At 47.7% G+C, this 16,348-nt stretch overlaps 1 protein-coding gene across 3 annotated transcripts in view; it reads left to right on the forward strand.

Annotated features, from left to right (window-relative positions):
* The window catches only part of AGO2 (argonaute RISC catalytic component 2), a 105,568-nt gene extending 93,527 nt beyond the window's left edge, over positions 1-12,041 (forward strand). For all 3 annotated transcript variants that reach the window (XR_014308794.1, XM_082720694.1, XM_082720695.1), the window contains exon 19: positions 163-12,041. Coding sequence is in view for 2 of the 3 variants with exons in the window: in XM_082720694.1 (XP_082576820.1) it covers positions 163-271 (109 nt within the window). In the remaining variant the exon portion in view is untranslated. The remainder of the gene's footprint in view (positions 1-162) is intronic.
* The last annotated feature ends 4,307 nt before the right edge of the window (positions 12,042-16,348 follow it).

Raw genomic sequence — 16,348 nt, forward strand, 5'->3', positions numbered from 1 at the left:
AACAGGGGGGCCCTGGGGACCGGAGCCAAGCGTAACGCAGATGCCAAGACATCCGCGTCCTCACCACCTGGTAGCTCTGTGGCTGCCTCCCCAGACAGCCGGTGCCTCGAGGTGCATTAAGGGCTGCACTCTCTCTCTCTCTCTGTCCTCCCGTCCCCACAGTGCCGAAGGAAGCCATACCTCCGGGCAGAGTAATGGACGAGACCATCAAGCGTTGGCGAAGGCCGTCCAGGTTCATCAGGACACCCTGCGCACCATGTACTTTGCTTGACGTGTTTTAGTGTTTACGATTGTGTACCGAGTTGGATTCACATGAGACCAGCTACACTCAGACCAACAGATGCCCAGCCCTTCCGTGACAGCCAGCATCGAACATGAGACGTCATTGATTTTAGTAGATTCTCCATTTTCCAGAATGCCTTCTGTCCCAGATTTCAAACTTGGATTTTGAACTGCAGACCTGTATGAGACCCCATTGTCGTAGGAAATATGGTTTGCCAAAATCTATAAGCTGCTTATTAAAATAGAGTCCCGTGTTTCCTAAAAATCTCCTAAAACCAGTCTATGAACTCAGGGCTTTAAAACATTTTTAATTTATTTGGTCATTCAATTTACTTGTTTTTAACATGATTCTCTATGAAATTGATGGGCTCAAACTAGCTGTGAACGTTCTCAGAGAGTGAAAGTGACACAGAGCACGGCTGTGGTTTTAAAGCCTTGAGCATTCTGAGGTGGCCACCAGCGCTATGTCCGAGTGATTCGAGCGCGTTCCTGACAGGGCTGCCACCCGCTGTTCAGGACCGAGGGCAGGTGGCCCGCCGAGGCGCCCACGGGTGTCTAATCCCGCCACCGCCCACCTCTCACTCAGCTTGAAATAAGGAGCGGGGCAGAAGATGGGCCGTGTGTGTTTACAGCATTTCTAGGTCCAGAGAGATTGGCAGACAAGTGCCATTTTAATAAAAATTTATTTAAAAAAAGAAAAAAAGACAATATGCCGACAGTCTAATCATAAGATTTGTCCTACAGGACTGTGACATTTATTTTCCAAAGTTTCTAAAGAATACGGGTCTGTGGTGATAAATACAGTACAATCCTTTTTCACTGTTATGTCTTTAATGTAAGAGAAAAAATATATATATCTGGTTTGCAGTATTAATGTGATAGATAGATGCTGTTTTTTCATTTTATTGACTACGGGGTGCTTCTTGTGATCTGTTCACCATATCAAGAGTGTTGTGGAGCCTGGAGGCTGGACCACCGCCTGTGGTTCTCAGTGCTGACGTACGGGAGTAAGCAGCTGAGTCAGTGTGACCGCCACCCGCCGTCCCCCCCCACGTAGCCTGCGTAGCCTGTACCTGTGGGAGGACTGGGCACGGGCACAGCGGCCCTGCCCCACCTCCTGTCCCCCGTGTTGCTCAGCCGATTAAGCACAAATGGAATGTATTTTCTTCCATTCCTGGGAAGCCAGTCCTTGTGTCAGAGTGTCCCTCTCTCTGTGTTTGGTTCTGTTAGATGAGTTTCGTAGGATCTATGCACTGAAAGGCGCAGAGGGCTGGCGGTTGGCGGCAAGCCCCCGCCCTTGGAGGTGGCTGACTGCAAAGCCGGCAGAAGAGATTGGCGTCCTGGGCCCCAGACGTGCTTTGCCCGTCTAGAGACCGTTGCACTAAGCGTGATGCCATGGACCACTTGGAAAGGTAACAATGGACAACTCTGTTTGTGCTCAGTGGGCTATTGGTCCTTGTAGACGATGTAAAAAAAAAAAAAAAAAAAAAAAAAGTCCACATTTAATGTAGAGGTTCTGGGAAGGAGACGCGCCTTTCCCTCGTGCTGCTTTGTGCTCTGTCGGTTTCCTTCTCCCTGCTGAGGGCCTCCCCAAGCCCAGCCCGACACTTACCTCTGGCCCTGCGGGGAGCAAGGGCCCCGGGGGCGCCCTGCGCTGGAGAAAGCGCCCACCTCTGTTTCCGGTCTGCGGGCTCTGGGGCGCGGCCGGGCGGGGCACCGGGCAGAGTGTGCCGGGCACTCGCCTAGGTTTGGGCGGCGATGACAAAGGGGCGACTATTATTTGTGAGGATAAGTACTCAGAGTGCGTGTGCGTGTGCGTGTCTTACTGACGGCGTTAGCCTCTTCTTGCTGTATCTTTCTTGTTTTGGGGTTTGGTTGGTTGTTGTTTTTTTTCCTTTTCCTTTCTCTCTCTTTTTTTTTTTTTTTGGTCTTTTTAAAATGAACAGAAGCCTCTGCTCTAAGAAATGTTGCAATTCCCTGTCGTCTTATTGGCAATTGGCACTTTCTCCTCTTTCCAGAAGAATGCCGATACACTCTTGGCTTAAATTCCCAGAGCATTCAAGCTAAGGAGGAAATCTTTTCACTAATACACTTTCGGAATCTGAAATTAGGTTAGTTTTCAGCCGTTTTTAGGATCATCTGGAACCATGTGTCTCAAAGGTGTGTTTCTGCTCCTTGCAGCAGGGTCCTGGCGGTCGGGCCGCTGCTGGTGCTCGCGGAAGATGCAGACTCCCGGATCTGGCTCTCCAGGGCTGGGGCTGGGCGTCTGTATTTTATACCGTCAGCCGAGGCTCCGGGGCTGCCTGAAGTCAGAGGGATCCTCTCCCCCGAGCCCCGGGGGCCCAGCAGGGAGGAGCCGTGGGGCAGCGTAGGCGGACTTAGCTAATACCCAGGAGAGATCGCGGGCTGGTGGAAGATTAGACCTAAAATGTGTTTTATTATTTTGAAGGAGGGGTTTTCCTTTTAGTGGGCCAAAGTCCTTTGAGAAGGGTACTTTTTATAGCCCTGTGCTTGTTTTATAAAACTTTTAATACTAAAAGCATTAATAGACCAAACGTCTCCAGCTAGGTAAGCTGCATACCTTTGTACACATCTGATGATTCAGAATTCAAATGGCTGTAGTTACAATTTCTCAGGTAAATAACTGGTTTCCCAAATTTCTACCAGTCCCCCCATTATTAGGATAAATTTTGAGACAGCATAAAACCTCAAAGTTCAGTAGACTAAGTCTGAGCCCTGTTCCCGAGGAAGCCAAAAGGGGCCCTTGCCCGTCTCTGACGACGCTTACTCCCACCCCAAGGGCTCCCTCGGCCCGCATGGCCCTGACAGGGCTCCCCGGCTCCTAGGGTCGCCCGAGGCTTGGGGCCCTCACAGAGGTGAGAGGTGTCTGTGTGCCCGCTTTGCCCTGCCCCCGCTGTTAAGTAAGGTGTGCCTTGCTTTAAGCAAACTGAATGTGAAAATTATGGTGTAGAAACCTGGATTCATTTAAAAGAAAAACTGGGATTTCTCTCATCTCTTTAAAAAGATGTCTCCTGGTCAGACTCTCATACTGGTAGTCTCCTAGTCGATTTTAAATGTCACTTGAAGAAGAAGGACCCTTCCCAGCCCTTCCTCACTGTCCGTTCTGTCCGCTCCACCGTCGCCCCAGTGACAGAGCAATGAAGGAAGCCCAGGGGAGCCGCGGATGGCCGCCGTGTGTGGAAGCGCCCTTTGGTGACCCTGAGAGTCCGTCCTGTCCGTGTTCTCCGAGATCAGACTTCCCTAGTTCCGATACCTTTTTGTAAAACTGGGCATACCTGTACTTTCTGAAAGGGATTGTTTGGTTTTGGTTTTGCGAAGTCTTCACATACACACTTGTGCGACAACATTGTGGGGTCTGCTTTGACATTGTAAGGTGACGTTGCTTTTTGGTAGTGTTGTCACACTCCCTTGGATGAATGTTTGCACTCTAGAGCCACAGGCGACCCCTGGCCACTGGGCGGGCTGGCCCGAGAGGGACGCGGCCGGAGCGGAGGGAGGTCCGCGATCCGGGAGGTCGGCCGTGGTCACTGCTGTCACTGCCGTTCACCCTGGTTACGGAGTGCTCTTCGGAAAAGACAGTTGAGTTCAGTTCCTACAGCAGGGCTTGGGGGGTGGGGGGTTTACTGATGTTATATTATATGTTATTTTTATCGTCGTTAAATGCAAATGTTGCTATTTATTTTTTTTCTTTCTGCTCTGGTTCGATTTGGCCGATGTGGATATCCCCAGTGCACATGGTACCTGATGGATATGATAGAAATTATTTTCCCCAACTTTTATAAATTGCCTAATGTTTACCTGCATGTTTGCCGGATAATTTATTTTTGAAAACCACAAATGTAATTTTTCTGGATGAATTGTTTTTCTTATATATGCGGCAATGTAATTTTACATTGATCTGCAGGGTGATTTAAATTTTATTTTTACAAGGCAGTTTTTCAGTCAAATTCTATATTTGATACGATATGCTAAGGGTAGACCAGCCACGCGTCCTGCAGTAGCTGGAACCCACACTGTCTCCGGGGCCTGGGGGGCTGGGACGGCTTCTCTCGGTGGCTGGTCGTCGTCACAGAAGCACTTGGCTTGTTCCGGAGCCGTCAGGGTCTGGATATACTCCTTCAGCGGGACTGTGAGCTGGTGGACAGTTAAAAGGATTTTTCCCGGGCATTTTCCTATACCTAAGGCAGTTACATTGGGAGGAGCTTTAGAAGCTGACACAATCCAGACAGAGGACAATCCCGTGGCCCAGAGAAGCCATAGCGATCTCCCTGTGACCTGACTCCTCTCTCACGCTCACGAGGAAGGGACGTACAGTGAACAGAAACTTCTGCAGTGTTTGTGCGCCTCACTTTGAGAATGCAAGTGTTTTTATTTATGTTTTAAGCCCTTCCCCAAAGTAACCGACAAGCTTCTCTCGAGCGGCCCTGCCCGCAGGCTCGGCTGCGGTGACGTGTTTCCCGTGTAGATGCGGTGCGCGTGTGCTCTCTGACGGGGCTGTCTGTGTGACACACACATGCGGACTCTTTTGTAAGGAAAATTTTCAGCTCCGGATAATTGCACTGATTTTTTTGACAACTTCCTTTTTATTGTGTCCAAGTTTGCATCTGCTGTACTTGCTTGAAATGACTGTAAATAGATTTAGGTTAGCAACAAATGACGCGGACACAGCACGCCGCTCTGTCGCGGGGACCGCCGTGTTCTCAGTATTCCGTGTCGCAGCCGTGCGGGCTCCGCTCTGCCTCCGTAGCCGCGTGTCTGTGGACCGTTCATGAAGGACAAAGGACCCTCATGTTCTCGTTTCTCAGAAGGGAAGTTCGCAATCGGTTGAAAGGAGAGTCTGCTCTCCCCTTGAGGTCTGAAGATTGGATTTTAAAGGCTGCATTACAAATCCCGTGAACACTTTTTTGGTCTGTTTAACTCCTTGTGGTTTTCGGTGGCTTCTGAACGCGTCTCCTTCCAGTCCCCTCCAGCACCGGGCGGCCTGGGTAGGCGGCGTCTGTGCGGCCCGTGTGAACGGCCCCGCGAGGGCCCCCTCGCTTCGCTCCGGTCCAGCCGTCATCCTGAAGCCATGAGATCACTGTGGTGTGTGTCTGAAGTGTCATTTGCGGCTTCACCCATAGAGGCTAGCGAGACCTGAAAGCCAGGCCTGGTGGTTTTTGCTAGATTAGAAGCACGTGCTCAAGCCCACCGTGTGCCCCTGTTTGCGGTCAGGCTAGCCAGAGTCAGACCCGAACTGCTCGTGGAGCGCTGACGCCATCGTGGTCCCTCCCTGATGCTTTTCTTTGGTTACGTTTTGCCATTTTATTGTCAAAAGTGAATGTATTGGCTTAGCCAAATCACTACAGAGGGTGGTTTCTACATACCTTTTAGTTTAAAAAATAAATAAATGCAGATAAAGGCTACCTCTGAATTCTCCATAGGTTCATGTTTGCTCTTATGCGTAGCTATCCACACTGAAAATAGCCAAAATGTTGCCTGTAAAAACTGAATGGTGACCATCTCTCTCTTCAGTTCTGGCTTGAAAATGTGTGTGCCATACTGTGACCTGAGGGCAGTCCCCCACTCCCCCTCGGAGGCATCAGAGGTGCACCGGGGTCTTCTCGGGGCTGCCCAACTCTGTAGTGTGGGGCTCTAAGCAGCCAGAGTGAAGAAGATGGAAAAGCCTCCCGCATGGTCCTGTTGGGCTGCTGGGAGCATCTCCATGCAGGGCCGTGGGTGGGGGAACCTTGAAACGGCCAGCTGTCCTGCCTGGCCCTCCACTTCCCTGTAAGAAAGCACTTTCTTCTCTGCTTTACTCATGAACGGGTGGAAAATGCCTCCTCTGCTCCCTTGTCCCTTTTATACACTCTGAAATCACGAAGGTGCTGAAACACCGACTCTCGTGCAAATAATGCGTCTAAAGTGGCTGTGTGGTTTCAAAAAACCACACAGTTGTAGCTGACCTTTGACTTTGGAACCTTGAGTTGCTCTCTCTCCCTACTTAACCGTGATCTAATGTTCTGTTCAAGTCCAAGGCCCTTTGTTTGAAAGGAACACAGGGTCCGCAGCCAGCACTGAAGTAGGAGTTCCCACTGCCGGCACCCTGGGTCCTCGGAGGCTGACTTACGGGCAGTCGCCCCGAGACAGACCATTAGCTCAGAATACCCCTCCTCGTGAGTAACCACTTTGCTGTCAGAATGTCCCTACCCCACGCACTGTGTGTGGGTCCGCCGGTGTCACCCTCTGCCTTCTTCATGTCTTGTCTTTAGGTTGTCTGCGTTCTCTCATCTTTGGAAGGTTCGAATTTGCTCCAGAACGCCTCCATCCGTTTGCTCTTAAATCCCCGAGGGACGGGCAGGTGGTTTTGCAGTTGGAGACATCTGGGTGTGCAGAGGTTGCTCTGCTGTCTCACTGGACATTCGTCAGACACTGACCTTGGCCCAGAGAGGTTCCAAATATAACATTACCTGCAAGTTTTTGCCTTCAGCAAAGTTGTTTTGGGTTTCATGCTACATGGCGTGCTTTACTTCTGAAAGAGCTAAGTGTCCTTTGCGGTCTTTCTAAAAATGTTCTGTACTTCTGCGGTGACTGTGTTTGTCGATAGCATCCCACCCAGGATGCCCGGATGTGTAGGGTGGGTCTCCACAACATCTGCTGATCTGCTTCTGGAACTACTCGGGTGCTCTGGGCTGGCCTCATTTTTAACCCAAATCCCATTCAGGGTATGTCTGGGGACACTGCACAGTGGCTCTCTCCTTGATTCAGTGACATGAACTCTTGAACTCAGACCTACCCATCAGCTTTTTGCATCCCAGTCTCCAGAATCCTGGGGTAGGCCTCTTGCATCGTTTTTGCATTCGTGAAAAATTATTTGAAAAGAGGGAACTGAAGATTACTGGTGCTTTTGTTAACACTTTTCTCTTATTGGCTGATGTGAAGAATGTAGATGTGTTAACATCTTTAAATGCCCTTGGTGGGATGAGACCCACCCCTTGTTTGCGGGGGTGGGAGGAAGCTGAATTGTCTTCTATTTACAACCTCCTTGGATTTGAGTGGTTCAGAGTTAAAGCTAAAACACCAAATATTAACTCTTCACCCTCAAGTGTCTCCAGGAACTAGATGTTGAGGCTGCCCTCCGTTAAGTAACTTCTGAATCAAGGTCCTTAAAACCCTGAGTTGATCCCAAGCACACCCCACACAACCGGGAGAGGGGGTGCGATGCAGGCTGACTGCTCGGCTCCTTGGCCCCACCTGGCAGAACTAGGTTCTCGCACTGGGGAGCCAAGGCTCCTGGGAACTCCGGAGACTGCGGGAACAATCCCGGGGGAACAGGGGGGAGCAGGTCCCTCGGACCCTGGAAGCAGGTGGCCCCAGGCTTTCCTCTGGTCTCCACTGGTACCAGACTGAGCGTGTTCTGGAAGACCCAGTCTCAGCCTCTGTGCCTTTAACGTCCAGTCCTCAGTGTCCTTTTGGAGTCACACTGGGGCTGTGTTTTTAGTGGGAAGTAAGCCTGTACTGTTCCACTAGTCAGTCGTTGACCTGCTGCCTTTGAAGCCGGTCCGCTCCTCAGCTCCCGATTCGGTAAACTGTGATGCCAGCACTCTATCTCGTGTCGGACAACGTGAGGTTCTCGTAGTCCCGGGACTTCCTTCCCAAGTCCACGTCCATTGGGATTCCAGGAAATCAGCGTAAGATCCATCTCTTGTTGTCGGGCATGGCCCGTGGCCATCAGCAGAACCTGGTGGTTTTGTCCTCAGTGTCACTCGCCAAGCAGATTCTGTGTCCTGGAACTAGGTTTTTAGAAGAGGAACCGGAGTCGTGTCTCTGAGTTGCGTGTGGAGTCCTCAGACATAAGGTGCTAGTCAGTCCCCCTGTCCTTGTTTGGGGGCGCTTCCCGTTCCTGCCGCTCTGCTCTGTGCCGCGCGGGGAAGCTGCTGGGTGGGTGAGCGGCGCGCGGGGGACTGCCCTCTGTGACATGCCGAAGACACGGTTTTGATCTCTTCACTTTTCCAAGCCAACTTTGAGCAGTTTCTTGGCTGATGGTCTAATTTAATAAACAAAACAAAACAAAACAAAAAACCACCCTTACCCATGAAGGGTCAGGAGGTGTCCCTGTCAAGGGATGATTTTATTGCTTTTAAGTGGGGGAAATAATCCAATATTGTTTACTTTAAAAATGCGTGGAAACTCACCCTTGGCGACTCCTCTTGGTCCTTCCTTCCACCTTCTCTCCATTTTGAAAGGCAAACATCTTTCCCTCGGTGGAGGTGCTGGCCGCAGAGGGCACGGCACATCGCTAATTTTGGTTCCTCTTCAAAGCCAAACATACACACGACCAAAATCCTGAAAGTACGTAGAGTTGAGCACTAAACTGAAATTTGAGTCCTGAGTTTGATAGTAGATTTTAATGTAGTTGTTGAAGGTATGAATTCATGTTTTATAACTGTAGAGGCGAGTGAGTTTTTACTTTTTTAAAAAGTTTTAAGAGAATAATTGTAAGTTTCTGTGCAGCAAAGTGGCTACTCATTAAATACAAGAAAAGAATGTAGTGTCTACATGCAGGTTTGTCTTACCTCTGGTACACTGCAGACGACTTACCTGATACACATTGAGGGCTTTTAACCCTGAGTTTTATCAACTTTTCTAGTTTCATTTTATTTTTATAAAATAATTGAAAAAGAACCAAAAATGAATTCAGAAGTTCCTAGATGGATCTTGCCCGTCTCCATTTCCCCCACGATATAACAGTTTAGAAGATATTTTGAATCAAAATGTGTTGTGACCATTGAAAGTTTACTGTTTCCTAAGAAGCTGCGCGGCTCCAAGGGCGCCGGTGAGGCGGTGCCGTGCGCACCTGCCGTGGACTTGCCAGTGGCTGCGTGGCCGGCTGCTCGCGACCGCGTCCTGTGCTTGTGAAGAAACCGTGCGGTGCTGTTTTGGAGATTGGAAGTTCCTGTATGAACTAGGTTTCTATACATTGGCCTCTCTGTATAACTTCCCATTTGCTACATGAACTGTACAACTCGTTATAAAACTACAGTACTTGCTAAATACACTTCTGAGGCTTCCGTCCTTGTCTCTCGTTCTGTACCATTCCGTGTTGAGGATGTCCAATGCCTACATGACGCTAGGTGGTGGCGCCACTGTAACTCAAGCCTTAATCAGATGTTACAATTGTAAGTTTCAGAGTATGCAAAAATAGCAGGCAGTGAGTTTAAACTGTTCCCATCAAGATGCTGTATCAAGCCGTCTTTCTCCAGGGTTACAAAGGGAAACTCCCAGTGATCCAGAGCTCTCGCTCGCTCGCTCTTCTCGTTCGCACTCTGGTCCGGCTTGGCTGTTACCGCTGCTTGATGAAAACGGACCATTGTGCATTTCTGTGCAGTCAGTCAAGAAGACCTATTCTGAAAGTCGAGAGACTTTTTCAGGGTTACTTTTAAAGGTTTGGTTTTTTTCCCTCCAGTCTGAGATTTATCTGTGGCCGATGGAGAGTGTGATTGGGCATAAATATTCCTTGCTACCCTGCTCACGTTCTGAGGTCTCTTCAGGTAGTGCGGCCTGCCATCGCTTCTGCATAGGATTCTATGGATTTTGGGTTTTGTAAAAGCATCTTAAATTTAGACGTAAAAGGAGGGGACCCAGCTTTCTTTACAATGTGGATCTACCTCAGTTAAACAGTTGGGTGCTATTTACTAAGTCTGTCAAATTAAATTGGAAAAAGTAACCAAACAGCAAGCTAGAACGCCACACAAAGCTTGAAATCATAATTTCCGTTTATTTAATAATAGTCTTATTTATTTTGTGCCTTTTGTGTTGAATCCTAATGCATTGGGGGAAAAATCAGTATAAAATGAAATACTTTCCTATTGCAGGTGGGGAGAAAAGCCCAATTGCCCGTGGACTTGGATAGGTTCCCCCAGCCAGCTAGTCACGTCTGTTAAAATCCCAACTGCCCTCTTGTGAAAAGAAATGGTGTCCAAGAGCAAATTAACATTTTACAAACAAATTCCAAACTTTCTATGCATATACCAACAGCCCTCTCTTCATTCTTTGTGCCAATGAAGGGGCAGCCGCGAACAGCTCGCGCGCACCCTTCCCGCGGCAGGTTCGGCCATCAGCGCCCCCGTCTTCCCCTGGCGAACCGTGTACGTTTGTTTGCCGCGAGCCCACCTCTCCTGGTGGAGGTGCTGGTGCCCGCGGGCAGCCGGAGGGGTTGGGGGTGCAGGCGCCAGCTGGAAACGGGGGAGGCCTGCACTCAGCAGCAGGCCCCCGGGGTCGCCGTGAGTCGGGCAAGCTTTCTGGCAGGTGAGGCACGAAGGCAGGAGATGGATGACTTTCCACGCTTTTATATTTGGCAGTTTACAATTCTAGACTTTTCCTACTCTGGTGATCTTTTTTAACTTAATTCTTTGGAGGTAACACAATATTTTGGAGTCTTAAGAATTTGATTTTATACCAATAAGAAATAACCAGTAGGGCTCTTTCCTGTAGTACATAGTTTTACTATTTTAAAGAGATCTCTGAATTTTACAAGAGAACCAACATTCCTTAGTGGCAAAACTCTGAAAGTCGATTTGGGAGGCTTTTTGCTGTAGGATCTTGGAACATGGGCTGCTTCTAGTTGAGTGCTTTTCCCTGTCGCGCGCCCGTCGGGTCAGTGCTTGAGCCCCGTTCGCAGACTCGCCCCCTCTCGTATGCTGCATACACAGATCCGCATTGTTGCACTTTCTCGGTAGTGACGAGTGCCCCGCGGTCGGCTCACCAGTCAGCATTTTGTTCTTTGACCTAACAAGAGTACTTTGGGGCAGGGGATGAAATTTATATAGGTACCTCAAGAAAAAGAACCTGAATATGCTGCATTTTGTTTCTTTAGCTTTTATATGTAGCATTTTGTTTTGCTCTTATTTTGTTTTTAGATCTATGCTTTTTGGACCCCTATAGACTGTTGAAAGAAATTTTAAAGTTACTCTTGTCTGGATACAGTATCCTTTGTTTTAGTCTTTTTACCTTCAGTATCTGGTTCAAAGGTTGCCCACCAGTAGAATACTACTTTACCCAAATATACCTGAGAAAAAGGGTACCGTGTGTGCAAGCAGACAATAATGTTCCCAGTCCTTTCTGTTCATGCTGCTTTCTTAATTCTTTTCACCATGTCATCAAGAGGTTTGGAGAACTTCTTCCTAAGGTTGGACTTAGACACGATGGCATCTGAATGTTTTCAACACAGACCTCACAGAATTGCCATTGAGTAAGTAGCATGAGCCTCAGGGGATCCCCGGCCTCAGGCAGCCGGATGGCTCTGGTCTCCGAGGAGGAGCCGGTCTCCGTGCTCCGCCATCCCCAGCACTCGCCCGCACCCAGCTGCCGGGGAGTGGTCTGGACTCACGAACGGTAGAACTGGTGCAGAGAGCTAAAGGCTGAGACACGGAGCATCTATTGTCGTGTTTGAGCTTCGCTGGGTCCTTTCGAGTTTGTCTTACAGCTTACTAGGTTAAGTAGTTTGCACTATTTTTGCAATAAAGTCATGGAAAACCTAACAGTTACTTGTTTTGTTTCTTACCGTGTGTATATAAACTAATACTAAAGTTTGGCATAGTGTTTTTTCACCTCCTTACATAACCCTTAACATGCACAGAATGCTGTAAATCTGATAAAATATGATGTGAATGATATTTTATAAAGTTATTTTGTATGGTGTCAATTTTGTTTTGCCTCATAGTATGTCAGCAAAAAATAAAATAAAATTCCTCGTATTTACAGCTGCCTGTCCCCAAGATCTTCAGTTATTTGCAGATTGATTTGGGTACTTCCTTCTGTACAGGTGAAGAGAAGAATCCAGGCTTCCGGGGCCGGGGGGGAGGGGTGGGGGGCTGCCCTCCAGGATGGATGTCTAGAAGCCTGGTCTGCAAGTACCCGACCTATTCCTTGAACTGTGTGTTCAGAAGAGCTGGGCATTACTCCCTGAAAACCAGAGGAATGAATTAGAAAAAAGTGGTATCTAGGAGGACGGGGTGTTTCTACTTGAGCAGCCACGAGGGTTCGCATCCTGATGGGGCACGACTCCCTCCGCCCAGGCTGGGGTTACACGTACTCCTACCGCTCTGCAGTCCCTGGTGGCCTCACGCTGGGCTGTCGGTAACCACTGTGCACCTCTGCACTGTGAAAAGTGTGTGCTGTTGGGAAAGGAGGGTTGGACTTAAGCCAAAAAATGGCTGAAAACCCTAGGGTGCATGAACCCTGTTGGTAAAGCAGGCCAACTCTTTGTTCTTGCTGAAAGCGATTTCCTGATTTTTAATAGTATGTATTAATTACAGAGAATGTGACAATTCAGATGAACATGAAGACGAAATTTTAAATCATGTATAATCACAACACTGACAGGTAATTCTTTACATTTCTGGTATATTTTGTTCTGGTCTTTGTTTTTTTCTAACAAAATGAAGTTCTTCCACCCCACCCCACCCCTTGCCTAAGACAGCCAGGACCCAGTACTTCTCAGTAACTAAAACCCACACAGCACCCCGGTGCCACTGGCCATGGGACATGCTAGCCGAAATGGAAAGAATATGATGAGAGATCGATGACGTCTTTACTTAATACATATGGGCTCCCTTTGTGACATTCTTGCCGTCTAATTAAACTGTATGATGGCAGGCACCTTGCTGCCTTGATGGGTTGGGTGTCCGACTCCTGGTTTTGGCTCAGGTCCTGCTCTCAGGGTGAGTGAGGTTGAGCCGAGACGGGCTCCGTGCTCAGCTGGGAGTCAGCTTGAGTTTCTCTCCCTCCCCCTCTCCCTGCTTGCTCTCTCTCTCTCTAACAAATCTTTTTTTTTTTTTTTTTGGAAGATTTTATTTATTTATTTGACAGAGATCACAAGTAGGCAGGGACAGGAGGAAGCAGGCTCCCCGCTGAGCAGAGATCCCGATGCGGGGCTCGATCCCAGGACCCTGAGATCATGACCTGAGCCAAAGGCAGAGGCCTTAACCCACTGAGCCACCCAGGCGCCCTCTAACAAATCTTAAGGAAACTATACAATGGTGTTAAATGAATTAGGAGAAAACTTCAGAAGAGAAAGCTCCTGACTAGAGGATATTATGCCCCACAGACAACAAGGAGCCAGTAGCAGGAGGGATGGAAGGTTCACATAGGAAGAATAGGCTGCAAAGGGCTAACTAAGATCAGTGTTGAAGGGTCTTGAATGCCATGTGAGAGTGTACCCACACGGCACGAGGGGCAAGTGCTCTTTTTTGAGCTGCATGGTCCCGTGAAGACGGCAGTCTGAGGTTTGAATCTCAGTTCCAGCACGTCCTAGGTATGCCCTGGACCAATGCCGTAGCCTGAGCGCCCATCCCCTTCTTTTAAAGTATGGACACTTCACAAGCTCACGGGAGGATTACACGGAAAGGTACACAATATTAGAAGAGGTGTGGCCCCCAGTAACCACTTTAATAATCAGCTACTTTTCACATTTCTGACTAGGAAAGATTAATCTTCATAAAATGTCTTGGTAACCTGATACCAGCAGAGAAGAGGAAAACAGCTCTAGAGATGGTGAAGACACCAGTTAGCAAGGGACTGTAACAGACAGGCGTGTGGCTCAAGGACCCAAGGAGGGAACCTCCCTAGATAACCAAAACTAAAGTGCCCAGGTTGGGGTAAGAATGCTGCACCTGCCTACACGCAGGAAACGCTACTGTTCTGGGGATTTCTTACACAGCAGCATGTTACTGGAGGCACACATACTAGAGGCCATGCATGGATTTAAAAAGGTAAGATTTAAAAATAATTGCTTAGATCCTTTTGTAGTTCATAAGCGTGATGACTGGGTGTTCACAGTCTTGTGTGACATGTGCCTCCCTCAAACCTTGTTCCGACCTTGGCACATTACCCATCTGATGTGTAAAAAAAAATAAAAATAATAATTGCTTAAACAGAAACAAAAATGAAATACAATAGAGAGGGCACCTGAGTGTCTGAGTCTTGATCTCAGCTCAGATCTCCGTCTCAGGGCTGGGGCTCACACACCCCCACCCCCGCTGGGCTCCATGCAGGGCGTGGAGCCTACTTAAAAGAATTAAGACACGCAGAGAAGATCTTTGCAACTTTGGGTCTGATGACACAGCTTTAGTGTATGTGCTGCCGAAGCGAGCACTGATGACACGGTTTTAGATACAAGAAAAGCATGGTCCCCAGAGGAAAAAACTGATCAACTGGACTTCCTCAAAATTAAGAACTTCTCAGAGAGAAATAATAACTTCTGTTCTTTGAAAGATACTGTCAAGAGAAGGAAAAGATAAGCAACAGACTGGGAGAAAACATTTGCAAATCTCATAATCTAGCAAAGGGACTGTATTCAGAAGACATAAAATTCTCAAGACTCAACAAAAAGAAAACCCAATAAAAAAAGATGGGCAAAAGATTTGGACACTTAACCAAAAAAATACGGTAAATAAGCAAATAAAAAAAAAGGTGCTCTACATTTGTCATTACAGAAATGCAAAATTAAAGCCTACCCCAATGAAAATGGCTAAAATTAAAACAAAAAACTACCAATTTTGCAGATGATGCAGAGCAGCCGAAACTTGAACTTTACTGCTGGTGGGAATGCAGAACGGTAGCGCCGCTGAAGTTTGGCAGTTTCTTACGGACTTCAATACACAATTCCACTCCTCAGCATATACTCAAGCATGTCCAAGTGGACATCCTTTGTTCACACAAAACCTGTACACGAATGTTTCTAGGGCTTTACCTGTGATCATCAACACTGGAAACCCAAAGTGGGAATTATTTGTCGATTATAGTGGGAGAAACACACTTCTCTAAAGCCGTACCATGGGAGCCTACTCAGCAGGAAGGAGTGGGGCCTGCGGTAACGTGAATCTCCCTGGCGTTCTGTGTCACCAAACAAAAGCTGTACCGAGTTCCACCGACATGGGAAGGCAGGTCAGCAAACCGGTCTGGGAGCCAGGGCCAACCCACTGCCTTTCCGTACAGCCTGTAAGCTTAAGAATGGCTTTTACATTATTTACATTCTTAAATGTTTCAAGAAGATCCAAAGAACATTTCATGCTTCATGAAGATGCTACGATCCAAATTTCAGCGTCCGGAACCGAAGCCTCTGACATGCAGCCGGACTCCCTCCCGCCCGCCCATACACAGCGTGTCTACTACAGTGCCACAGTCCACAGCTGTGACAGGCGAGACAGCCCACACACCTTACAATGTTTTCTCCGTGACCCTTTCCAGAAAAAGTCTGTCAACTTCTATATGGGTAAAGAATAGCTCAGTGGTTGCCCAGGCGAAGGGTTGGAGTGAGTATGACCAGGAGGGAATTTGAGGGGAGGCCATACAACCGTTGAGTCTTGTGGTGTTTACACAACTCTGCATCTGTCAAAGCTCAAAACTCTATCAAAGTGTGGGTTTTTAAAAAATTTAACACATTTAAAAACAAGAGGAACAGAAACAACAGTGGTTGCCTGGGGACAAGGGAAGGGACTCTGGAGGGACAAGGAGGCATCTGGGTGACGGAACTGTCCCATATATCGATACTTACATAATCAACAGAACGGACACTAAAGGATGATTTTACTAGATGTAAACTATAACTCAAGTCTTCTAAAAAAGAGAGAGACTAAAGAGACAGGAGCCAAAAATTTAATCTATGTAGGGAAAAAAAAAGTTTTCTTACAAGTTTCCTCTTGTGAACAGTAAAGACAGTTACTTTGGTTATAAAGAAAGGAAGAGTAAAAGGAGAGGTTTTTGTTTTTTGTTTTTTTAAGATTTTATTTACTTACTTGAGAGAGAGCAGGGGCAGAGGGAGAGGGGGAGGGAGAAGCAGACAGCAGGGAGCCCAACAAGAGCTCAATCCCATGACCTGAGCTGAAGGCAGATGCTTAACCGACAGCCACCCAAGGTGCCCCGAGAGACTGTCAATATACAAAATGTTTTAAAATGTTTTGAAGAAAAATATGAATTGTGTAAGACTGATGATTCACAGACCTGTACCCCTGAAACAAATAATACACTATATGTTAATAAAAAAATATATGCTTATTCAAAGGTAGTG

The sequence above is a fragment of the Mustela nivalis genome (genome assembly GCF_964662115.1).
Source record: "Mustela nivalis genome assembly, chromosome: 2".
NCBI classification, from domain to species: Eukaryota; Metazoa; Chordata; class Mammalia; order Carnivora; family Mustelidae; genus Mustela; species Mustela nivalis.